General features: G+C 46.2%; 1 protein-coding gene across 2 annotated transcripts in view; it reads right to left on the bottom strand.

Moving 5' to 3' along the window:
* gabbr2 (gamma-aminobutyric acid (GABA) B receptor, 2) overlaps positions 1–26,941 on the bottom strand; it is a 168,459-nt gene that overhangs the window by 118,180 nt on the left and 23,338 nt on the right. Inside the window, exon 2 of one of the 2 annotated variants that reach the window (XM_028964540.1) lies at positions 4,018–4,155. The exons of the other annotated variant lie outside the window; for it this stretch is intronic. Coding sequence (XP_028820373.1) covers positions 4,018–4,155 — 138 coding nt within the window. The remainder of the gene's footprint in view (positions 1–4,017; positions 4,156–26,941) is intronic. 2 annotated transcript variants of the gene reach the window in all.

Genomic DNA, 26,941 nt, shown 5'->3' with positions numbered 1-26,941 from the left:
GCGGTTGACTGCTGTCGCCTTTTGCATTAAGCAACGTTAAATGATGCTGGAATTTCACGTCAGCCTCTTTACCCCGCCCCTTTTCACCCTTTTCATGTTCATTTCCACTTTCCTACATCTACATCTACTTAAAGATCGCCCCTCAACTCATTTACAGCATTTATCAGACGCCCTTATCCAGAGCGACTTACAATCAGTAGTTACAGGGACAGTTTCCCTGGAGCAACTTAGGGTTAAGTGTCTTGCTCAGGGACACAATAGTAGTAAGTGGGATTCGAACCCGGGTCTTCTGGTTCATAGGCGAGTGTGTTACCCACTAGGCTACAACCACCCTGTACACCCTCATGTACATGGGCTTTAAAGGACTTTAACTTTTAACACATTGCAGCCTGCTTTTGTCCCAGTGTGACATCACCCAGCATCTCTATACAATACAATTAGCTCTGGTTTCTGTCCTCATGATAAAACTTCTCAGAACCACGTCAACAGCCAAACTAAACCTGCAGATAGATTTATGTCTTAAAAATCCCATGGAAAATTCACCCCAACAACATCCACGGGGTGTGTTGACCTCACACCATACCCAAGGTGAGCACCTTGAATGCAGGGGGCTGAAGAAATTACGCTCTGCTTTAAACGTTTTATAGCAGACCGTCCCTTTACGATTCATCATAACTTTTTATTAATTCAGTCAGTACTGTAACTGCACGGAATAATTACACGAAACGGAGATCGCCATTAAGAGGTTGAGGGAGATTTGAACTGTTTAACTCCTCCTTGGCCGCATCTATGTCCAGCGTAGTACTTTGTTAATAAGAATTGAGTAATCAGTGATAATAAAGAGGTGAGCACTTGATTCTGCATGGACAGATAGCAATAAAAGGAGCATTTGCATTTGTTAAAGCACCTAAGAGCATGTTCCGTTTTGGCCATTGATTGTTTTCTGCACTTGCAAGCTAAACAATCTCATTTGTTAGTGGCTTTCGTAAAATAAAAGAGCTAAATGTGCCAAACGGAGAAGAAATATAAAAGCGCCTCGGAGAAACAAAGCATGTAATAATTACCCGGTTCCAGTAATTTCCAGTTTATCTAATGGCTCGGTGTGATCCTGCAGAGCAAAAAATGACCGGCATAGTGTGGGATTTTTCCCAGTAAATTTATATATATATACGCTGTTAGAGAAAATTGATTACGAGGCCACAGTACCTATAAGACTGTGCAGACTGCCAGAGTTCAATGCTTGCAGCACCACAACTGGACCGTTGCGCAGTCAGGGGTTTAGTCCACTTCAGGGCCGATTCCACTCAACTGTGCTGCAGAGACCCGAGTGTAGGTTTGTGTGTGTGTTTTTTATCTATTTATATAATGCTTGATGGTAATTTTATGGGGCAAATTTTGGGGGAAAAAAAGAGAGAGAGAGAGAGAGAGACTGCATGGTGCACTGCATGGTGTGACAAAATAAAGGTTTTGAGTGGCCTTGTGAAATGTAATTAGTCTATCTATCCAACGATTGCTGCCATCGCCCATTTAGTGGCACATTTTATCATCCCTTTTGAATGACACAGTTGATAAAAAGCAAAACAAAGATGAAAAAATTCCCTTCTTTCAGTGGAGTATGAAGATGAAATTCCTCTAATATTGGAATTTTAGTGAAGGAGTCCAGGTTATGAACAAGGCCGAGGTTATTAGGAGGTTAATCCAACTTCCAAAAATCCATGATGACATCCAGCCCATCCTTGAGTGATCAAGCTGCATAATAGTTATAAATCATTTGGCAAAACACACCTTCTGTTCACCTATTATGTCTGTACATAATTCTCTATGTGATGCATGAAACATTTTAATAAGTTACTTTATTACCCATAACTAGTGATCAGAACTAAAGAGTCCTCTTCTAAAATATTGGAGGCATGGAATTCTGACACAAAAGAAAATATTTGTGAGGCAGATTGGGAAATCGCTTGTTTTAAGGCTGAGACTCAATACTAAATATTTAGTATCTATAATACTAAATCTAAGCTACTACAGTATAAATGCTTGAAGTGCACCTATTTTTCACCAAGCAAATGACATCATATGTCTCCCAGTGTCCCTGATGCATGTGTAGAGTAGGAGAAGAGAACACTATTCCCTTGGGAATGTCTGTGGGAATCTAAAAAAAATTCAACCGTTTTGGAAGACTGTGGAATGCATGAGCCATATCGTTGGATGAGAAGTCCCTCTGCAAGCCAGTCTCTGTATACTTGGAATATATCCTACGGATCTTGTTGTGTCTCAAAAACAATCATTACTCGTTCACTTTGGACTTTTGCAAGTTAGTAGCACAATTGCTCTACTTTGGAGAAGTACGGAAGCGCCTTCGGTTCAATTGTGGACGAAGGAGTTGTAAACTTGTCTGGCTCTGGAGAAATTAACTTATATAATTATAAAGAAAGAAGGACCTTAGGTCCATTTATGGAAACCCTTTATTCACTTCTTGGAATCTCACGTCTGGTGAATATGGTCTTTCATTATCTATGTCAGATGTGCACTGTCCCCCCATTTAATATCTTTTTATTTGTATTGTTTTATTTATTTATTTTTGCCATTGTTTAATTTTGCACGTTTTTTTCTGACTGTGTAATTGGGTGGGGCTGATGGGTGTTTATTTGTTGAATAATGAAGAAAAACTTAATAACTTTTGGTTTCATTTTCCAGAGAACCACCCTTTAGCAAATTCATTATATACCTGGATATTTTATGAAGACTATTAAAAATATGTGTAAATATGGGTACTTCTTTGACCAACAGCATGTACTTCAGCATTGACAGTGTTTCATTACTGCCTGTCACGGCCATGTGGCAGGAGGAATGGAAGATATAACTCAACCTAACAGAGTTCAATAATGAATAAACGTAATAGAGCACAAGGTACAAATAGAACACACACACACACACACACACAACCCCTAGCAGAGTATGAACTGTGGTGGAAAACATGGTATTGGAGCGCAGTATATCTCAGAAACAACATGCAACACAAAGACAGAATATTTCAGGAAACCTTCCAACAACAACTGACCATTACCTCCAACAGGCACGAGTCTGCTCATCTAGTTTCTTGGAATTATGTATAGTTTAAGAAGTACTCCTTTTTTGGAGGAGACTTAGTCACAGAATGGTAGTCACCGAAGATCAGCCTGGTGGTGGCCTATTGGGTAACACACCCGCCTATGAACCAGAAGATCCAGGTTCAAATCCCACTTACTACCATCGTGTCCCTGAGCAAGACACTTAACCCTGAGTGTCTCCAGGGGGGGGACAGTCCCTGTAACTACTGATTGTAAGTTGTAAATGAAAATGCCAAAAGCACCAAAAAGCCCTCCTTGGCAGAGGTAATCAAGACATCATGCCAGTTTGTCATTCTTTGCATATAGGGCTGGTGCCATTGGGAAAATTCTTTATAACCCCAGTCATGGTCATCGGGGTTGCAGATGCCTGCTTTGGTTTTTCAGCTACGTAGACGCGGTTCTGAAGCTTGTCTTTCCTTTTTCCTGTTTTTTTTTTTTGGAGGAACGGTGCTGGAAATTGCCTCTCTCTCGCGCTCTCTCGGGAAATGTCAGATGGCTTTCCGCGTCTGACCACTAACACTCCCGCCAACACAATAACCAGGCCGCCAGGGCCGATCCTATCATGGCTGCTGTCTGCCCCGCTGACATATGCACGCTTTCTGTTTGCAATGGCTCTCATCAAAATGATTACAGCCGCGACGTGTCCTCCAGACATCGCCGTAATGGCAACCTGGCCATTCATAAGCGGCGGGCCTCTTAATCTACTGCGGACGGCGCCGGGAGCGAGGGCAGTAATTACCCAGAGAAAGCGGGCGAAAGAAGATGAATGGGCCCCATCGCAGAGCCAAGCGCGCGAGAGCCAGACACAACAACACGCACGCACCCGAACTCGCCATGCGCTCATCTGCTCATTCCCATGGTTCCTCTTCACCCGGGAGGTCCCGACGCGGCGCGTTTACTGCCTTACCTGCACCAGGTTCCAGCCTTCCAGCGACTCGGCGATGATGGACGTCACCGATGGACACACCCCGCCGAAGATCATTAGGTGTTTTGGGCCGTAGCATATTGCGTCGAAGAAAGCCCTCAGTCCTTTCGCGTTGTCGCACTGCAAAAAAATCAACGAGACCAAATGCAATTAATGAGGCACGCGAGGCCTAAATCCGCCGCGTTCGAGGGGAGTCGCTTATTTGGATGCTAGCATTCGTCCACTCGATTCTGACCCGTGCCTGAGATCAACGTGTAAAACGTGCGACCCGCGGCAACAACGTCTTGACCTCGTTTCTGCAAAGGCGCATGGAAGGCGCGCAACCGCCAGCCAGCCTACCGCCATGAAGCCGCCTCGCCTCGTCACTATGGCAACTTCAGGGAGGAGGTGGGGTGGCACGCGTTCCGGAAGGGGGCGGATGGAGTGCATCTTTACTGATTACAGCGCGAGCTCTTCCGTTGTTTCCTGGTCCGATTCGCCAAGTTTGCAATGGCACCCCAATCCCGATCGGCTCCATGAACGCCACTTCATTCAACACGGCTGACTGCTGGGACAGTTAAAAAAAAAGGGACAATTATCTGCATGGAAAAATATTTTCAAGACTTAATTTTTCGTAGATGTACCAAAGAATCTGCAATATGTCTAAATGCAAGAAACAGGAATGGTGGGAAGCTGCTGTCAGGCAGGCCACAGAAAACAGGTCAATTCCACCCACCCTGAACCATCACTTTTGCAAATCTTTAGGATTTACGTTAGATATGCTTTCAAGTGACCTACGCATACAGAAAAAAATAACTTTCTTTTCTGGGCGACAGGATTAGCTACACACCAAAAAACGTGCAGTTAATTTCACCAGATAGAACCACTTTGTAGTTATCTTGTTTCATTCATGCTTATTGTATAGTGCTGGTCATGGTTTTGTTGAAATAGCACAAATTACACAAAAATGTGTCGCAGCGAGTTTGCTTCAAAAAACTTTCTTTCTTTCCACACAAGGGAAGCATTCACAACTAAAATGAAGTCCATATGATGGTGTGGCTCTGACTAAAGTCACATGACATTGGTCTATTATGCTTCTTCTCCCAGGGTCTCAATCATGGGACAAAGCTGACCATTCAAAGCCATAAAAGCACAGCTCTACCTCCACCGACGAGCTATTTTCTCCATACGACAGAAACGCACACATACACACTCGTTTCCTTTCTCAGGCGTGCATCCACTAACCGCCTTACGGGCTTTGGAGCCGTGTTGCCATGGGAACCGTTCAACACTTTGAACGTTTAAATGAGAGGAGGGGGGCTAAGCCGGCACTGACAGCTATATTTAGCCTGTGATTGGGTGTTACAATCATGGAGCTATTAATCAGAACCCATTCAGGGCTGATGTGCAGGGGTTAACGTCGGACAATGGGTGCTCTGATGCGGGAGGAAGCCTACCGCAAAGGTGCAGCCATAAAGCAATGCGCCTGCAGTTAAAATAACAACCGCGGCGCACACAAAAAACCAGATTAATCATTATGCCAGTTCCAGTAAGCATGCAGCTTTTTGTTCTACAATATTTCCATATTGTCAGGCCTTTATGCGATGGTGCACACTTACATTCCCACATCCAATTATACGAACTGAAAGGTTTCCATGCAGTTTAGAGGTAAAAGTAGTAAAACTGGCAAAAACACACATACACAACAAAGAACTACACCACAACAATATCTTTATACATTAGCACCAGGATAAATATAAATTGGCTAGTTTTTATGGCATTCAGAATATCTAATAACCCTTGTGACATTCTTTAAGGTCCAGTCAGGTGGGCAAAGTAGAGTGAAGTTGTTAAAAAAATGTGTTACGTTATGTTTAGTTGATAATAATCAGCATAAACAATGAAATGGGTCCCATATGGATAAATACTGTTCCAGGACAATTTAAAATACCCGTAGATTACATATTTGTCTGAATGGTGTTGTTCCAAGTACTGAACAAAAAAAAAAAACACAAAATAAGGAAACTGGAATATACAGTTTTGTGTTTAATACTTTTTATGTGTGCATGTACAATGACTCAGAATATAGAGAATGTTTTAATGTGCATTCATTACAAGAGGTGGCCTGCAATGTGCTATTCCTCTGCAGAAGCTCGTCGGGTTAAATTGTGCGGGTTTTTTGAAGACGATCGCGAGTGCCGAACGGAGACGAAAGTGGCCACACGAGTCCGGAATACAACATTGGGGAGGCGGGCCCATTGCTGGACTCATTTTAATGTGGCCCAGAGGGTGCCGCGCATTTACCTGAGCGGAGTCACAACATAATGCGCTCAGCAGACGGTGAAATTTCCGGCAATTGCTCTCTGTGCAGCCGGCGCACCGTTGGTCAGCGGGGGGGTCGCACTGTCTGTGGCAGGCACGCCGGGTTGTGTCTCTTTCAGCCACGCTTGGCAAATCTCAATCAGCGATCGGGCTCATTATCGCGGACGCTACGCTGACCTTTGAGCAAAACAAATCCTCAAATGAGTGTGCTCATGTCAACTTAACACTTCACAGACTCCAACGAGGTGTAATCAGAGTGCAAAATGAACAACCCTACTACTGAATACATCTCACCTCTTACTTTTTTATGCATATTATTCCCTTGCAATAAGCTATATGATCTGCATGCACATTTTGGGGAGAGATGTTGTAATGGCTGACGTATTCACAGTTTGAGTTCAAACTTTACACTCTTTTAAGCTGCATGCTCTGGAGGTCTGTAGTCAGTCCAATGCCTCTACATATGGTCCAATTATTAAGATGAACGCACTGATGCAGACAACTTTCTACCCAGAGATGTCCAACAGATTCAGTTAAAATGAATTGCAATAATACGCTTTTCACAACACACGTAATTATGCATCAATCAATCAATGAATAGCGCCTTGCATGCAAATTGCAATATAAGGTGCTAAACGATACAGAAGAGAAGTTAAGGAAGCAATCATCAACTTTTTATCATGTACAAATGAAATAGAATAAGAAAAAAGAGTTTTAAAGGTGCTTAACAAGCATTTTTGAATAATTATTGGTTTATCAATTTTTATGCAAACAATTACCGAACCTCCTTGTGAAAGTACCCCTGGGGGTACAGGGGACGGCAGACATAAAACAGGGATAAAAGGCACAATCAGGTCATCGGGAAAGTCAGGACATGTTAATGTTCATTCACTGCAGTCGGATGCAGACCGACCCCGACGTGCAGTGGGGATTCGGGGCGCACGTTCGGTGTCAAACCGGCTTTAGGCTGCACTTACACGCGGGGTTTCAGGAGCGGAGCACCAGCCAATCGTCGCTTCTCGCTTGTGACAGTGCAGCCGGATTAGCCGGTAACTGATTGGCCGCAGGGTTCGCGCGGAGACGGATTTTGCTTGGCTGCCGTTGGAGGCGTTACATATTTTTATACTTCCTGCTGCAAGCAATGCAACGTGACGAGTGGGAAATAACGGAAAAACAGTTTGAGAACCGCTGGTGTAGATATTGGGCGCCGATTATTCATTCTACGGCTCCACGGTCGCTGTATTTTAGGGGCGGTGGTGGCCTAGCGGTTAAGGAAGCGCCCTGTAATCAGAAGGTTGCCGGTTCGAATCCCGATCTGCCCGGGCGGTTAAGGAAGCGCCCTGTAATCAGAAGGTTGCCGGTTCGAATCCCGATCTGCCCGGGCGCCTGTCATGGCTGCCCACTGCTAACCCAGGGTGATGGGTTAAATGCAGAGGACAAATTTCACTGTGTGCACCGTCTGCTGTGCTGCTGTGTATCACATGTGACAATCACTTCACTTTACTTTTTTCTTTTTTTTATTTCTGTCGCTAACATGCTTAACTCGGAGGCGAATGCCTCATTGGACGTCCTCAGTGTCATGAAACAGCCATCCATGATATCGAGGTAACAACAAGAGATAATCAAGGCGAGCTAACCGTGATGAAATGGCTTGTTAGCCGCGGAAATGGCAATGGCCGCACCTGTCTCCAGTCGACGGCAAATTACGGAGCCCAGATACGCAACCTGAGGCCCTGTGTTCCCGGCATTCCGGGGGAGGGGCTAAACGGAGGCCGGCGTGTCACACGCAATCTGCTCTTCACATGGAGAGTTAGTCGCTGGCATGCACAAAATTAGAACCACGCAAATGGCCCGGCGGCAAGTGGCACATCATGATCGAACCGTGAGCCGGAAAGCAGACATAATTCTGACCGTCATAACGCCGTATAACCTTGCCGGATACAAACTTTACGTCCGCCTATGCACAGCAGAACTGTGCCAAGCGCATCTGTAATCTTCAAACGATTGATCCCATGGGAAGAGCTGTCACTTGCTGTTTTGGGCAGAGGTGGCCTAGCGGTTAAGGAAGGTTGCCGGTTCGAATCCCGATCTGCCAAGGTGCCACTGAGCAAAGCACTGAGCAAAAACACTGCTCCCCGGGCGCCTGTCATGGCTGCCCACTGCTCACCAAGGGTGAGCAGTGGGTTAAATGCAGAGGACGAAATTTCACTGTGTGCACCGTGACAATCACTTCACTTTACTTTAGTTTTGAAGGGTCCATATACGTAGTTCCTATAACCTCCTACAACCCAGGGCTTTAGTCCCTTGTGTCATGCAGCTAGGTGTGGTGTTTGATGTGCCATGTGATGCACTGGCGCAGCAGCCCTTCGTGGAATTAACACAAGAAAATCTTTGTTAATCATTTCCTATGGGCTCTGACGTGCTGCTGTGATCTGCTGGGCAACGTCTTCAAAACAGTGTAAGATGGGACATTCTGCAGGACCACGATACTCCTGCAACTTTTGTCCTGTGGAGAGGCCAACACCTCTTTGTTCTCCAGGTCAAACGGCATTACAGCATTTAGCAGCCTTCCCCCGACCAAGAGGTGCGAAGCCTTTTGCTTCGGGATAGCCTGCTCTCTTTGTCTGCTCCAGACTGGAGACACCGGGGGCGTGAAGACAGAAACAACAAAATCTTCCTGGGTGTCAAACCTATAAAAGGAAATTCTCTTGTGGTCTGGGGCCCATCTTCTTTTTCCATCGGGAACTGGGCCTGCCAGCTCCTAAGTCTTTTCCTTAATTTTGGTCTTCTCTGTAACCTTTTTATTTACTTTACTTTACTTTACTTTATTTAGCAGACGCTTTTATCCAAAGCGACTTACAAGAGGAAGACACCAGCAATTCTCGTTCGATTTCTATAGAATATCGAATTTACAAACTAAGAACCCTGATAAGGCCCAACTTGTCAGCGAGGAGCATGCTCAGAGATTGTTAGGTGCTAGACGAAGAAAAATTCTAATGTATTTTGTATTGTTTGTGCAATGTATATGCATGTGCGTGTGTAAGTGTTAAGATTTGTCTGTAATATTTTTTGAATAAGAGGGTTTTCACCTTCTTCTTAAAAGTGGTGATAGTCTCGGCTAGTCGTGTGGAGGAGGGTAGGTTGTTCCACCAGCCAGGGACAACAACGGAGAACAGAGATGATTGGAATCGGAGACCCCGTGAAGAAGGAATTTTTAGTCTCCTTTCGTTTGCCGATCTGAGAGAGCGTGCAGGAGTGTAGCTAGGTAGTATTGTGTTGATGTAGGAGGGCGCAGTTCCATTTACAGCCCTGTAGGCAGCATCAAGGATTTGAACTCAATGCGAGCAGCTACCGGGAGCCGGTGGAGGGAGGTAAGAAGAGGTGTAACATGGGTGTATTTTGGCTGATTGAAGATGAGACGGGCTGCCATATTTTGGATCATCTGGAGTGGTTATATGGTGACTGCAGAGGCTCCAGCCAGGAGAGAGTTACAGTAGTCGAGTTTGGAGATGACCATTGCCTGGACAAGGAGCTGCGTAGCCTGTTGTGAGAGAAAAGGCCGAATCTTGCGAATGTTGTAGAGAGTGAACCTGCAGGATCTGGAGATCGCAGCAACGTGATGGTTCAAACTCAGTTTGTCATCTATCCAAACTCCAAGGCTTTTTGCAGACGCCGTGGGTGTTAACAGTAGCGAGCCAATATTTACATGTAACTACAATAATAATCTACTGGTGTCAATAAATTAGAAACTGTGCATCCTTTTAACCTCTATTGTTCCAGGCCTCTTTCTGCCAGGCAACATCAGGTTGGAGTGGTTTTTAATACAGTGCTCTTGTGTGTAGGGAGAGTTTTTGTATACTATTCTCCACAGTTTTACAACAGGTTGTGTAGCCCCGCCTCAATGCTCTACAATCTATAATTATTAAATCAACTGCCCTGGGGCGGTCGAGAAGCCAACGCTGAATCCAGGTTTGAAAATCCTTCAGTTTCTGGGCCCAGGATGGCTGCCGGTCCTCAGGGGCCAATAAACTCATCATGTCCAAGTCAAGAGTTCAGAGCAGAAGTGTCAGGCAGCTCCAGCGATTATGACAACGAGCTCTAAAAAGCACCCCGCAGACACGCGTCAGATCGACGCTCGTGCAAAAGCTGATTATACACTTTTTTTTTTTTTTTTTTTTATTCCCGAAAGCCGGGACCTGACTAATCCCCTCCGCCGACAATCGGGCTGCGAGGACCTGAGATCCGTGACACGTCAAGTGCATAATGTGAAAGGGAGTCGTTCCTGCCGGGATCGAAGCTTCGCAGGGCTTCCAGCAAGACCCGGCTTAATGCACAAACAGCTTTATGAAATGGCTCTATATTTTGACATTATTTCCAGGTATTGCACACCGCTACAGATTAAACGTCATCTGCTGCGACGAGGACAATCACACGTGCCATTTCCAACAACACACACCAATGAAGCAGATAAGCACAGATCTTCAGACATCTTTAAATAGCCTCTGCCTGTCGAGCACACTGAGGTCTGCACTGTTATCAGAGACGACGCAGAAAGGAGCCTGGTGATGCTCGTAGTTCCAGATTCTCTTAAGGTCAGCCAGTCCCTGGCGTTGTGTTTTGCATGGAGAAGGTTTCTCTGGTATCACGGGGTCCATCAGAGCTCCGCAACAGAGGCCTCATTTGCTCCGGAGCATGTTGCGGACCGGGGCAACAGGGGACAGGTCTCTGTGGTTCAGGGGGGGCGTGATGGATGATTATGTGACAATAGGACTGCTGCCACACAATATGGCACAGTATAATGCTGTATAGCAGTATTATAGCAGCAGTCTGTTTAGAAATCCATTCCCTGGTAGATAAGAAAAGGATGTGATGGAGTGATAGTGATTCGTTTGGAATACTGGATGTGTAGCGATCACAGACCAAATCCCCGATTGCCTATAAAAATGATCATTTTATGTAGAAGTGTAGTCTTTGTGAAGTTCTCCACGCAATTCTCCACCAGTTGTGTCACTGTAAATGACGCACCGCCCGAAGCGGACTGGCCATTTTGCCAGGAAATTTGCCGAAATGGCATTCTAGCTTCCTTGAGATACCAATCCCAGATAAGAAGACTTACCAGGACACAACGCAGTGTAATTATGTAACATAATAAGGTAATAACAGCGGTTAAGGAAGCGGCCCCGTAATCAGGAGGTTGCCGGTTCGAATCCCGATCCGCCAAGGTACCACTGAGGTGCCACCGAGCAAAGCACCGTCCCCACACACTGCTCCCCGGGTGCCTGTCATGGCTGCCCACTGCTCACTCAGGGTGATGGGTTAAATGCAGAGGACAAATTTCACTCTGTGCACAGTGTGCTGTGTGCATTTTGCCAGGAAATTTGCCAGAATGGCATTCCAGCTTCTTTGAGATTCTAATCCCAGATCAGAAGACTTTAGAGCTGTGGCTCTCCCCTCCAGGACATGACACAGTGTGATTATGTAACGTAATAACAGGGAAATGTCACATACACTCAGTAAATGGGAAATAACGAGAGATGCCCACGAAGAGAGAGAGAGGAGAACAGCTCAGATTCTAACTCGCCTAAATTAATTTACATATCGGACTCTTTTTATTCGCTCTCAAAAGACAAGCATGTGGCGGGGGTTAAGGACCTTTGCACAAAACAGCTTGTTGTCCAGATTTTGGATGGAAATCCTCTCACTTGCAAATGAAACACTCCAACCTGCTGATAACATTTACTCAACGGACCCACTAGAGCTGGCCGAGCGAGGGCACCGATTGACATGGAGAGAGAGGATGCCTCGCGGGGGGGGTGGAGAGGTGTCACACGGTGGGTTTTCGCGATGCCGCACCACGGGGAGGGCCTGGGAACCGCAGATCCGGCGCAGGGGTAGCGGACCAGTGGCGGCTAAATCCGGCCGGACAGATTGAGCCCGGCTCTTTGGCACCGGTCAGCACGCCTTCCGCTTCTCCTCGCTGTCACAGCTGGATGGGCTTACTGGAGCGCTGGCGCACGGGGCACTGCCAGCACGAGATTACCACGCCACTTTCGCATGCCGTTTGGCTCCTCGTGAGCAAGGATCCGCTCAAATTGGCGGTAAAGCCCACAAATCACTCAATGTGCCTTTATTAGCCATCTGCGATGGACTGGACGACTTTGGATTTTGAGCTCGTTATAGGTCATGCGGCTGTTTTACGGCACTGCGCGTCTAAATACTTCATGCAATGTATAAAGCTGTCGCAAATCGCTTTAATGTATCGTGCTTTTGTCTTTAATTGCAAAGTTGGTGCTGACAGTAATGCATAACAAGTAGGCATTAGCCCAGTCAGAGGACCTGCTTTTATTTTTACCCTTCATTTCGATATCTTAGAAGGTGAAGTGATTGACCCATGTGATACGCAGCAGCACAGCACACGGTGCGCACAGTGAAATTTGTCCTCTGCGTTTATCCCATCACCCTGAGTGAGCAGTGTGTAGCCATGACAGGCGCCCGGGGAGCAGTGTGTGGGGACGGTGCTTTGCTCAGTGGCACCTCAGTGGCACCTTGGAGGATCGGGATTTGAACTGGCAACCTTCTGATTACGGGGCCACTTCCTTAACCGCTAGGCCACCACTGCCCTGACGCTTGAGCACATTTACCGAATGGTACTTCGCCTTTTACCAGAAGACTTTCTTCCGTAGTGTCTCCATGACACTGGAGAATCCGTCCTACTGAAACGGGTGCCACTTGGGAGGATTTATACGACAGGATTACAAAATTGAAGAGTTATTTTAGGAGAAAGTGTGTGTGACAAAGGGAAAATGGTATTTTGGATTATTTAAACGTTTCCATTTTTCTTTCTGACAATTTGTTTTTGGCTATGGTATAACCTCAATCTGGTCATCAGAAACACCTACTTTATTTCATCGCAAAATTATCATGGACATTAATTTGGGATATTATAAAATGGCAGGAGTCAGGCCACATACTGCCTGAATACCAAATTTGGCCACTCATTATGTTCCTCCAGGTTGCAGACAAGGAAATGCTCCTTCAATGCCCCCCGAAGAACAATTAGTAGTCAAGGGAGAGAAGAGGTGATATGAAAAATGCCTAAGCGCAATGCATCTGCTTAATTGGTGAAGAAGTAAAAAAAAAAAAAAAAAAAAGACAGGATGTGAAGGACGGCAAGAGGAAGAGAGGCCATTATCAGGTTAATTATTTTGTGGCCTAAGGTCTTCCATTCTCGCTAGGAAGCAAGCTCAGAAGACCCAGCGAGAGGAGGTAAGGGTAATTACTATAATTTTGCATAATTGTAGGGATGCGAAGAGTCCAATGGCGCAAAATGCAGATCTGCATAGCCACCAAGGAGTCTAAGGGGCTTTGAGTTGCCAGCAGACATCCCCGGATCAGGTTGAACTCACTGGTAAGTGATCCAGACTTTCCAGCTACCCCCCTTGGTCTCCCTGGTCCATTATTACCTTGCACGAGAACTCCACCAGCCACCTGAGCAACTACATCTCTGAATACGAGAAGGTCGGTCCGAGGTTACATGACGGGCATTTGGGAAACTCGGCTGTGCTTCCCACAAGCCCTCGGGCATCTGAGGCGGCGACGATCTCGGCACGCAACTGAATTATCTCCAGCTTGGTTGCTGATAGGAAATGGATGACAGGGACTCTAAAGAACCCCCCGAACTCCTTCTCCTCATTCCATTTACTACAGTATACGCAATCCTGATCCACGGAACTGGAAAGAAAATGTTATTACTTTCTTTACCGTTGCCATCTGTGGAGAAGCTACCTTCTCCAGCCTACTTCTGCGTCTTGTGGAGGCTGTGAAGCGTTTACAGGCAAATAATGTATACAGCAGATTGCCCATCAATCAAAAAAGGAGAACAAGAGGGATCAACACTTCATGGAGGCACATGCTCTGCAGCAGACATAACTAATCACAACATTAATATGATGTTGGGGAGCACCGGCTGCAGAATTTGTGAGAAGGATGCCGTGGTTTTTGAATGACGGGCATGGAAAAGCCATATAAGCTGACACAAATATAATGAAAATATGATTTTTATGTTTTGTGAATAAATGCATCATAAATACATTCTTCTGGACTGAATTAGTTTGGTTTAGGAGAAATATCATTATCTAAACATTTAAAATTTAGTTGTGGTTGTTTGATATTTTCAGTCAGACTTCTTCTGACAATAGCAGCCAATAATCAACAGGGATAATGAATTATTACACTCATTAAGTGGTAGTATGCATCATGACACAAACCAAACCTGATGGTTGGTTATATTTTAAATATTAAGATATATGAAGACTTGCTATATAACTAAAGATCTTATTTTACACAAGATTTGCTTTACTCTGCATTGATTTCAATGTTTGCATGTGTACTGCGGTAATGACACCACTTCTATATCATGTTGATGATGATCAGTCCCCTCGAGCACAGCTCTAATATCTACAGTAGCAGAAGCCATTCGTCAACCTGCCTTCTCCTAGGCAGAGGTCAGCACAACACGCAGCCCAGTGATTGGCACAGGCGTAATAAACATCAGCAAACACCCCACGTTCTCTCACCATGAATACGACATCAGCGTTTTTTTTTTTAAATATATTTTTATGTCAAACTAACTGAGACACATGCGTAGTGGCAGCATTTCATGCCATTAGAATACACCGGGCAGCGGGCACCCCTAAACAAAGTACTAGCACTTGCACAGTATTACACTGGCTCCTAACCTATGAGCACGTCAAATAATTAAATCTGCATTTAACGATTTAGTTTTTTTCATGGAAATAAATCACTTAAATCTGGATGCATCAACATTGCAGGTATTGGAAATGACAAAACCAACGCAATCAATATATTGAGCATTTCTGAGTGCATTGCGCCGTGCAACATCACATATCCCAGCAGCCCATATTACACTGTCCGCTCCCATCAGTCTTGCCCTGGGGACACGAGCCTCGCGGGAATACCATATAGACTTGCCGTTTGCACTTTTGGTTTTCCCCAGATGAAGCCTCCTTCAATTCCTTCTCCCTCAGGAGCATCTCCGGTGTCCCTGAAGCCGCCGCTTCCTTCTACATTCAGAGGAAATCAGGTCTTTCAAATCAGAGGCTAAAGGCTAAACGTGTTGCCTGTGCCGGGTTTTAACCGTGGAAGCGGCCTTTTGTGAGGAAATAAATAAATAAATAACCCTGCGGATGCATTGAACTGGGAAATTATGCGGAGGCATTGTGGTGTCCGGGGCACTGGAGAGCTTGTTCAGATGGAGGGCTTTGAGAGCTGCTGGCCTGCATTGATTGGGAGACACAAAGAGGCCGACACCAACACAGGTTCATAAACCTGTTCGGCGAAAGAAAGAAAGAAACAAAAAAAATAAACTAAAAAAAAAAACGGAGATGCCAGCAACCCCCCTGTCACAACCCTGGTGTTGGGTCGGGGACATAGCAAAAGGGACAAAGGGGAGCAGAGGCTCGGAAACGAAGCAAGAGAGCACATGTTTGAATGTGGGGATGGAGGGGGTGAAGGGTTACCGTTATGCACCAGGTGGCCCGGCTGGTGCCGCTTGTCTGCATACAGAGAAAAGGCCACGGCACAATGTGTTTAGCACCACGTTCTACTAGATTGATCCACCTTTAAAACCCTCGGCTGCCTCTGATTGGATGCACACGGACCGGGATGTGGCGGGGGGGGGGGGTTCGTCCTCTCTCTCTCTCTCTCTCTCTCTCTCTGTCTCTCCCCCTGTCTGTCTCTGTTTCCCATCAGAGATGTCCAGAGAAACGCTGCAGTAGAAGCTGGGGCGATCAGAACAATTCTGTCTCATTTGAGTTGCCATAGCTACAGCGAGAGAGAGAGAGAGAGAGAGGACCACTGCAAAAGAAACATTAATTTGTCTAATTTTGAATTATGAAGTCCATCGCGTCTGTGCCGGCTTGCGCCAAATCTTCACTCCCGTTGGGTCACATGACAGTGAAAGTGAAGTGATTGTCATTGTGAAAGCACGCGGTGACACAATGAAACGTGTCCTCTGCTTGGTGAGCAGTGGGCAGCCATGACAGGCGCCCGGGGAGCAGTGTGTGGGGACGGTGCCCTTCCGTTTGTGGGTCAGTTTCTTTAGACCTCCACGGTTCAATGGCAGCTTTTCATTCAAAAAATGATGATGCGTACAAAGATAAGGCTGTCTTCCTTTATTTTCTTGATATCAAACGTGCGGTAAAGTAAAATGCCTTAAGAAGAAGGTGACACAAATCTGCCTGGTCAAACACAACTCTCCCGCGATTTGACGAGTCTCCAAGATTTTTCCCACGGTTGAAATTATAATGGCCACTCAGTAAGTAGGTAGGAACTGTAACCCCTTCCTGTATGATATTAGATGTTGAAGTAGGGCACTGACAGATAAGTAGGTTTGTCAGAAGCACAACTCGACACAGCCCCTGAGAGAAGTTGACAAGTCACGTTGTGTTTTCTTACCTCTGTGTGGTAAAAAAACGACTCGATCCATGATGGAAGGTGGTTGGAGTCTTCCCCGTTTTGGATTTTCCTGGTTGTGAGGTTTCAGTCCGCTATGTGTGTGCGTGAATTCGCTAATAAAACTGACAAGCGTCGACTCAACCAAACCGATGAATAAGTTGATCTGAAAAAAGTAATTAATTTATCATTATGAAACCATCCGATTCTAATAGTCCACTGTATATAATAAAGTGTACGAATTTTTAAAAATCAGCAGCGTGGCTGTCAAATCACTTTCGGTTGTCTTGCAGAGACATTTCCTGGAGTAACTCTTTCATTTAAACTTTTTTTTTTTTAAAAGGTGACTTCCTCATTCTAGCATTTATTGCATCTAAGCACGTAAACGCGGCGTAATTATGATTTCCAAACAGAGAAGCAGGGTCTTAAAAAAAGCATGTTGAGAGAGCACATGTCCTTGACATCGCATTCCAACCTCCAGGCAATCACGCTGGAGTTGACATGAGGTACTGGCCGAAAAGGCTGGCCTAAAGACTACATTTACATTTATGGCATTTACCAGACGCCCTTATCCAGAGCGACTTACAATCAGTAGTTACAGGGACAGTCCCCCTGGAGACACTTAGGGTTAAGTGTCTTGCTCAGGGACACAATGGTAGTAAGTGGGATTTGAACCTTGGGGTGGTTGTAGCTTAGTGGGTAACACACTCGCCTATGAACCAGAAGACCCAGGTTTATATACCCTATAATAATAATAAAACTATAATAATATTATTTGCCGATTGGGCGTGATGCGTTGTTGCAGGTTTCCTTTCCGGGGCGGGAAGCTGCTTCATCTCACACCAAACCAGTGGTGGCCCAGCGGGTGAAAAAGTGGACCACTGAGGTCCTACACTGCATCCCCGGGTGCATTCCATGGCTGCCCACTGCCCACTTTAACTGAAGCCAGAACGAGATATTGCCTGAGTGGCATGAAGGTCCCTGCTCAGAGACCCAGGGTTCCTCGGACTGAGGGCATCTCATGGTCGCCATCGTTGTACTACGGCAGCGGAATCCACCCAGCGCACAACAACACTTCTTCACGCTTCAGGAAAGGTCATCATCTCATCAGGTGCCAGTAGATGCTTCCAGCCAGAGCTGGGTTCGAGCCTCCACTTCACTTTCAACTGCAGATGCGCAGATGTGTCCTGCTCCCCAGTACACGGCAAAAGTCTCGTTCTGGGCCCACAAAGACGCAATCGGCTGAAGTTGCAGCCAGGTTTACGCCAGCCTCACTCACTTAACATCCATAACCACCGAGTCCAGAACTGGGTCACGGCTGTTGGAGACCGTCCCAGCGCCGGGCACCAGCCCACCGCAGAGGTATACGCCAATGAGTTCATAGTAACCATGATCGATCGGACTAAATCTGACGCATTCTCGTATAATGATCCCACAAAAAGCGAAATCACACGCCAAGAGAGCGGCGGGGACGGGGACGAGGGGTGACACCCGTCCGGATCCGTTTAGGCTCCGTCCCCGATGACAATGAGGTTTGACACATGGCTATTGTGATGGATCAGGTGTCTGGCTCTTTACAAAAAAGCCTTTGATAAATTACCGTGTAATTCGTCACCCCCCCTTGTAATTTCCACCGCGTCCTTACGCAAAGAGCATCTGCCGAATGGTAGAATTCCAACAACATTCCACGTTATATAAACCGCTCGTACGAGGCTCTTCGCATGCTTGACAAACGACAGCTGCAACCACTGGCAGCGTCTATCGCGAGCGATCGCTCCCTGCTTATTAATATTTGAAGGGGGTAACAGGTAGGTCTGATTATGACAAGCAGGGAGGGGGAATAGCACGGAGTCACAGAGGCGGTTTAAATTTCATGATGTTGCCATCGTGGCTCTCCGGCCGGGGAAACTTCATATGCAGGCTATTTTAATCTCATTCCGAGAGGCGATTATATCCAGCGTTGTCACATTATTGATTTAAAAAAAAAAAAAGCCAAAGACGCGCCAAAAACATCCGTTCTTATGCCCACACAAACAGAGGTGAGCAGATATGCACAATTAGAATGTCAGATTCTGAATTCACAGCCGTTACGTGTCTCGAATCATTTACAAGCACTGAGCCTTTCTTGGGGATCAGTGATCGGGAGGGATTTCTCAGCACGTGATGTCATGACCTAATGCCACAATAGTCTGACTGCACTGGAATATGAGTCAAACAAACCCCCCGTCACTCCCCAAATGCGGGATGTGTGACGAGGCCGTGTCCACCGCTGAATTCGTTCAGAACATGACCCTGCATCCTTTTAACACTGTAGAACAAAACTGAAATTTTTAGGTGGTAAACAAAATCGTGCAAACAAAGCAAAACGTTGGCAGCCATGTCCCCATTACAGGTTTGCACAAATCTGCGGCACGATTTTCGCAATGTCGATAGAAGCGGCAGTGGACTTTTTGTAAACGATTTTCCGGAGATGTACAGAGACATATGAGGGATTCCATGGTGATTTTGAGTATTTTACAATATTAGCCGTATTACTTCTAAATAGCCGTCACCGTGGTAAAAAAATTCATCTGACCCGCAAGGCCAGTGTCCATTTTTGTTGTTGGTGTTGTTGTTGTTAATTTGCTTTTTTCCTCCATATTTCTCTCGGCCTCCTGCCACGTGCATAATTAGGCGGTTAATGATCACCAGATCCTAATTAAGCTGGGGTTGAGATCAACAGATTCTGGCAGCGCGGCCTTGAGGAGCCCTTCTCAAGCCTTCAATGCACTCCGCTTTATTAGTGTAGTTATTATCATTCAACCGGCGTTGCTCGTTTCGTGCATTATTCGAAGCAGCCAAACAGGAACCATTAACTTCAAGTCAAGTCAAGTCAAGTCAACTTTATTGTCAATTCTGCCACATGTACAGGACATGCAGAGAATTGAAATTACGTTACTCTCTGACCCATAAAAGTAACATTAAATACAAAAACAGTAACAGTAACGAATACAGAGTATAAATACAATTTAAAAAGAAAGGCACAATATACAATTTTAAAAACACCATATACAAATAAGGGCACATGGTGGAGAGTGCAACATCAGGAGAGTGCAAAAACCAATAGTGCAACAGGGTTTTAAGTTTAAAGTGACGAAGTGAAAGTGAGGTAGATGGCAGACCAGAGCTGCACAGAGTGACTGGTGCATGGTCAGTTTGTGTGATTTAGAGTTCAAAAAGTTTGTGGAGCAGAAGAGGGGAGTGAGGGGAGGGTGAGACTTGCGCGAGGGTGAGACAACTCCGCAATGTTGCGTTTCTCCCATTCTGCTGGAAGCACCGGGAAACCAGACGAGCTGAACGCATGGCAGCGAAAGCCAAAAGCAGAGCGGGAGGGAAAGCAGGGAATGTTGAATTAGCAGCATAGTTGTGCTGTACGTCAGCCATTAGTCAAAGTGAAGTGATTGTCACATGTGATACACAGCGCACAGTGCACACAGTGAAATTTGTCCTCTGCATTTATCCCATCACCCTGAGTGAGCAGTGGGCAGCCATGACAGGCACCCGGGGAGCAGTGTGTGGGGATGGTGCAAGGCACCTCGGCGGCACCTTGGCGGATTGGGATTCGAACCGGCAACCTTCTGATTACGGGCCACCACTGCGCCCAGTGGGGGTGAAAACCTAGTGGGGCGAAAGCTTGGAGACCTGTGTTTTTTTTTCACAGATGCATCCTCTACCCGTCCCATCACAGTTCAACCAAAAAGAAGCACAAAGCCCACGCATCGAGTCTCCAGCCTCGAAGGTGTGCACGTGCGATCACGCCGCGACGTGAGCGGCAGTTGCACCGAGAAAACAAGGCCAGCCGCTCCCACTGGAAAACGGCACGTGCGAAGAGACACCTTCGTAACACCAACTCCTAGCGCTCGGTTTGCAATGGCCACATGTACACGACGCCGAGGGAAAATCTTGGAAGGCACCTTGGAAACAATGAAGTTGCAATGAATTCAAGCTGTTTCTCAAATCTGAAGTAACTGCTGAGGAGTTAGTGAGGTAACATTCTAAAGACGATGCTGTTCTGTAAAGGGAAATAAGCTTAAAACCCTCCGAGACATTGTGAATCAGAATCCACGACGACAGAAAGACATTCAAATTCCTCTGGTCTACTCTATAATATATTTAGCTCTTGTTTGAAAATGTATCATTATTCAAAAAAAAAAAAAAAGTGAAGTTATTGTCACACGTGATACACAGCAGCACAGCACACAGTGCACACAGTGAAATTTGTCCTCTGCATTTAACCCATCACCCTTGGTGAGCCATGACAGGCGCCCGGGGAGCAGTGTGTGGGGACGGTGCTTTGCTCAGTGGCACCTCAGTGGCACCTTGGCAGATCGGGATTCGAACCGGCAACCTTCTGATTACGGGGACGTCTTAACCGCTAGGCCACCACTGGCCCTATTCCTCAGTCTCTGTATTTGACATTAATTTTGACATCTCCATTCTGGGTATTAATGTATATTATTGTTTAGCACCAACGCTAAAGCTGGAGGGAGCCATGTTGCTGTACAGGGACAGTGGCAGCCTGGCCGTCAAGGAGGTGAAGGTTGCCGATCCGCCAAGGTGCCACTGCGGTACCACTGAGCAAAGCCCCGTCCCCTCACGCTGCTCCCCGGGCGCCTGTCATGGCTGCCCACTGCTCACCAAGGGTGATGGATAAAAGCAGAGGACACATTTCACTGTGTCACCGTGTGCTGTGCTGCAGTGTTTCACAATGACAATCACTTCACTTTCATTTGCTACTTATCCATTTGCATCGGTAGTCAGAATGTTGTTTGAAACGATTTAGTTCCATTTTAATTACGACTTGCACCAACGTGCATTTAACTGAACACAATAAGTAATGAGTTAAGATATTGGCTGTTCTCATATCTCGGCACAAAAACAATGATAATTAATTTTTCATCAATGTTTTAATGTCTTGGAAACAACACAGTACAAACAAAAGAGCAACTGAGTAATTTAGCTAAACACAAAAACTTCTCCTGAATTGTCACCCCGGCCCTCCGAGATGGATCCTGTGGTAACCCCACTTAAAATCAGTAAAATAACCCCCTCAAAGGAGATGTTGAAATTACGTTTTTTTGTCCTTAATCATTCTTCAGCCGTGAGCCGAGTTAGCGATCGCTAATTGCAAATCAGTGCAGGAGGAACGGAACAGCAGGCTAACTGGAGCAGACTGCAGCTTCTGTTCTTCTCAGTAACCAGCATTTATTTTTGCCGATGTGCCGCACCAGTTCTCTGCTTGTGCGTTTTGCTGGGCCACTGCGTTCGGCTCAGTTGCCAGGGGGGCTTTTTTTTGGGGGGGGGGCCACTGCTTCTCCGACTTGGACCCCTGACAGGCCAAGCGCGAGGCAAGCTAACCTGACATGCTAGCACCACCATGGCACGCTCTGAAGCGTGCAGGAAGTAAATGTCCATTAACACAGGGCTCAGTAGCCATCGCGTCCATCCAGGTCAGGGTTCAAGGAACGCTGGAGAAACCTAAAGGTGCAGGCCAGGGATTTGAACGGAGAGGTTTCCCAGTCGGAGGTCGGATTTCCATTTCCCCGCCTCATAATCCAAGATGGCTGCCCCAGCAATAGTACAAGCCGGGTTAAAAACGACTGTTTATATACCATTCAGCGTTTTATGTGTCTTCTCGCAGGTCGCACACACAGTATAGCCTCTGAACATGATGCCACAGTGTTTTTAGACACAAATGACAACATGCTTATCAATTTCTTATCAAACTGGAGCACGGTTGACCAAGCTCTGACTTCGGAAGCAAATGGAATGGCTGTTAGTCACTGAATCAAGACAGCAAGACCACAGCACCGTGCCATCAAGTCACCTGAGACGGTCACACGGCACAGATTCTGACAGGGGTAGGCCAGATGGGTGGAAAAAGTCAGGCCGGGACTTGGCCCGAAAGAACGTCTCCTCTGTGACCAGCAAGGGTGAATTAAAAGAGGAATAAATATGTAAAAAGGGATTTACTGGAGGGATGAGCCACTTTCATCAGTCTCACATCAGCACGCATGACTAGCCGTGAGAGGGCTGCATCTGAGCCACGCTTTAAATACTACAGACATGGGAGCAAACCTCCCAACACACACACACACACACACACACACACACACACACACACACACACGTGCGCTCACTGAGGTGTTGAAAGACGCCATCAGATAGATATCGGGGGTGACAGTTTTGGAGCAGGATTCTGTGCTTCTTTCATTTCGCTTCTTCACCATTAAGCGCCTCGAACAACAAGAAAAGCCTTCTAAAAACGGAACTAGCTGAAATGCTGATTTTTTTTTTTATTTTATGTTGATTACAGCTGAAAGGTCTGTGATATGCTTCTGATAAGCACGTCTCATCAAAATATGGGACGAGAAAAAATGAAAAAATAATATTTATATAACAATATTGCAAATCTTCAGAGGCCGGCAGTAGCCAGCATGCAAAAAAAAAGAAACATTAATGGAGAGATGAAGCATGTCCCATAACCACTTACTCCAGGATGGCGGGAGGAAACCGGAGAACCTGGAGGTGAAAACCCGCACTGAAATGCGGAGAGCATGTAAACTCGCTCCAAGCCATATAACTCTAACCCACAAGCCCGCCACTCAGACAATGTCTTGGCGATAAGATGTTATTGTCCATTTCTGATTCTTTGAATAAAAACAGCAAATTTAACGGCAATTTTATAAAAAATTTTTTATGTTTTTCCTTTTTGTTCTCTCTTTTTTTTCTGTGGCCTAAAGTATGTGCGAGGTTTCTACATTTACAGCATTTACCAGACGCCCTTATCTAGAGCACCCTTCAGTAGTAGTTACAGGGACAGTCCCCCCCGGAGACACTCAGGGTTAAGTGTCTTGCTCAGGGACACGATGTGAAGTGAAGTGATTGTCACACGTGATACACAGCAGCACAGCACACAGTGCACACAGTGAAATTTGTCCTCTGCATTTAACCCATCACCTGGGTCTTCTGGTTCATAGGCGAGTGTGTTGCCACCATGACGTAGTAATAAGTAATGACAAGTAACATGACGTGGCATGTAAATCAGAATTCTTAATTTCTCAGTCAGGTGTATGTGCAGATGTGTCCTGTGGCCGTGTGGATGCACGTTTTTTTTCCGCAACAGAACTAAAGTAAAATTAGCCACAAGACATTTGTTCGGACCGTGCCCTTTTGCATTCTGCTGCCTCCCTCCCTGCTAACTGCGCACTCAGCCCTCCTTTATTTCTCCATGAGATAGATGGCCGGTCATTTTTCCCCTTTTACGGCCGAGCGGTGCCTCGCAGCTGGAGTGTGCGCCGAGGGGATCCGAAAAAGCGAAATAATTCTGGGCCTCTCTGGTCAGAGATGAAGATCGAGCGAGCGCACGAGAGGGAGGGAGGGAGGGAGGGAGGGTCGAGAGAACGAGGGAGCGAGAGAGGAGGGAAAGTTAGTGTTGCGTACGCGCCGATGTGGGAGGAAGCGCGTGGGCAGGGAGAACACAGAAAAAAATACGTTGCGTCTTTCTCCCCCCTCTCGCTTCGCCTCTTCTCTTTGAGCGGCTCCATCCATCTCCGTGCCCTCATTGTGGAGCAGGGTTGTGGTTTTCTTTTGAAAAAGCAAGGACCCAAAAAACAAAAAATCATTAATGCTAATACATGACAAGAAAGAACAATGGACGTGGCGGCGGATGAGCGAAGCGTAAGGCAGATGGGTGGATGGAGTTTCATCAGCACGCGTCAGTCAATGGTCTGGCATGTTTTGCAGGATTGAAGGCGGCGGGACCACACACACAGCGGTTAAGGAAGCGGCCCCGTAATCAGAAGGTTGCCACTGAGGTGCCACCGAGCACCGCGCCGTCCCCACACACTGCCGCCCACTGCTCACCCAGGGCGATGGTTAAAAGCAGAGGACGCGTTTCGCTGTGCGCACCGTGTGCTGTGCTGCAGTGTATCACAATGACAATCCCTTCAATCACTTCACCTCCACACACACACACACATGCACATACATTCACACATTAGCCCGCTCGCCTGGGCCGATGTTGCATTGCCATGGCAACAGGGTACCTGTCGTCTGGGAAGAGGTGATTCTGGACCGGCGATTTGCATGCGAACAGTGGTTTTCATGTAACGGCATTCGTGGTTTGGCGACGGTGTGCGTGCGTGTGTGTCGGATGGAGATAGCGGCTGTAGAGAGAGCGAGTGCGAGCGAGTTCACATTCTTTCAGTAAAAAGGCTTTTTTTTTTTTTTTGGACTAAAAAAATGTCTGAATTGTTGCCATAGTTACCGGTGTAAGGGGTAAGTGCAGCATTTCATAAATTACAACGTCTTAAATTGAACTGGAGTGCTTTCACTCCAGTGAAGCTCCTCCACCTTAGCGCTCGGCGAAAGTCGGCCCCCATCGACAACCAAACACGCCAGTGCCACGGACACACCTGCTGCCACATTGTCAGCATCCACGCGGCCAGGTAGCGGGCGTGCTTCCCCGCACGGCACAGGAATCCCCCCCCACCCCGCCACCGGCATCATCACAATCAGCCCACGACGCGCACAGCCACGCAGCAAATCAGTTTCGTCCAAATCCCTTAAATCATTCCGAGGTCATTTATAATTCACCGTTCGCCCGCTGCTCGGCGCAAAAATGTGTCCAGCCAGAAGTCCCGTTACCCTTCCACAATATAATTACTTATACATTGATGTGGGTCGGGGCTTCCAAACGGGAACCTTCATCTAAGTTGGAGTGGGTTTTGTGTCGTTAATGACCTTACGTAACGGAAGTGCGTGAGCTACGTTACAGCACATGGCTCCTGCTGAATCGTCCTCGGCCAGTGTCGCCACGAGGGATTCCTGGTCACACGAGAGACCCCAGCAGCCATTATGTTCATACGCGGACACAGAAGAAGCGGTAACTAAAGGGGGACATTTTGAAAATGACATGTATGAAGCCACTTCTAACAAGCCGAGCTATCCGGTGTCCGAAGCAAGAAACCGAGCTACATTTGTGCTACATTTTTAGGGATGTAAAAATGCAGTTTCGATTTCCTTGAAATTCAGATGCAATTTAATATCTTCAGATTCAGTTGGTGCAAGTCAATTTTAGCTTGTGCAATTCAGACTCAAATATATTCAATTCAATTTCGCTTTCTACTGGCACAAATCTCTGCCCATAATACATAATTAGTAATATTTGAGACATTAAACTCTTAGGCGACAAATTCGCTTCTAATTCAGATTCAGTTCTCTCAATTGAATCAGTGATCAGTCGTGGCCTCCCGAGTCCTGCATTTTTTTTTATATTGTGTGGAAGTGGAATCTTGTTCACAAATTTTTTTCTTTTATTTCCCCGACATTTTGCCCCAGCGTTCAGTTTCAGTTTGTGCAATTCATATTCCAACATATTCAATTCAATTTCAGTTTCTACTGGCACAAATCTCAGCCCATATTGTAAAGTTCTTCTTTTAATCATTTGAAAGCTGTGCAATCGTCTCTGACATATTCACATTTTTTTTACATAAAAAAACAATACAAAACACGTTCTGTGTGGCTGGCTGTGTTTTTCGAGTCCTGTCTCTTTCAGGTTGACTTCCAGCTCCACCTACCATCTGCCTATTGGTCACCTCCACCTATATAAAGAGACTTCGGATGGTGTTCGGCAGGTCCCCAGGGTCTGCTAGACCCTTACTCTTTCAGGAGGTCCCCAGGGTCCACGTAGATCTGCAAGGAGCTCTGTTGGGGATCTCATTCGTGTGTGTTGTTGCTTTGTGTGATAGACACTTTGTTGTTAGCCTGTGTTAGCCTGTTAGCTTTATGTGCGATTTTGGTTAACTTTTGTGCGTGTTTGAGTTGTCCCCGCTGAACCCTGACGTTGGTTAGCTGTGCTGAGTTCGTTGTTTTATTGTACATCTTAGCTCACTGTTAAAATAAAAGCAATGTTTGTATCCCTTGTTTGGTTGTGTGCGTAACAGTGGACGTCCTCCTCTCCACACCCTTGTCATGTTTCTTAGACCCCTTGAAGTAGGAACTACCAGAGAAGCCAAATGGAACCTTCATTTACATTCTCATTTACAGCATTTATCAGAAGCCCTTATCTAGAGCGATCAGTAGCTACAGG

Source organism: Denticeps clupeoides, chromosome 20, assembly GCF_900700375.1.
Source record: "Denticeps clupeoides chromosome 20, fDenClu1.1, whole genome shotgun sequence".
Lineage (NCBI taxonomy): Eukaryota > Metazoa > Chordata > Actinopteri > Clupeiformes > Denticipitidae > Denticeps > Denticeps clupeoides.
Note: the sequence above shows the minus strand (reverse complement) of the source record. Positions and strands in the feature narration are given on the sequence as shown.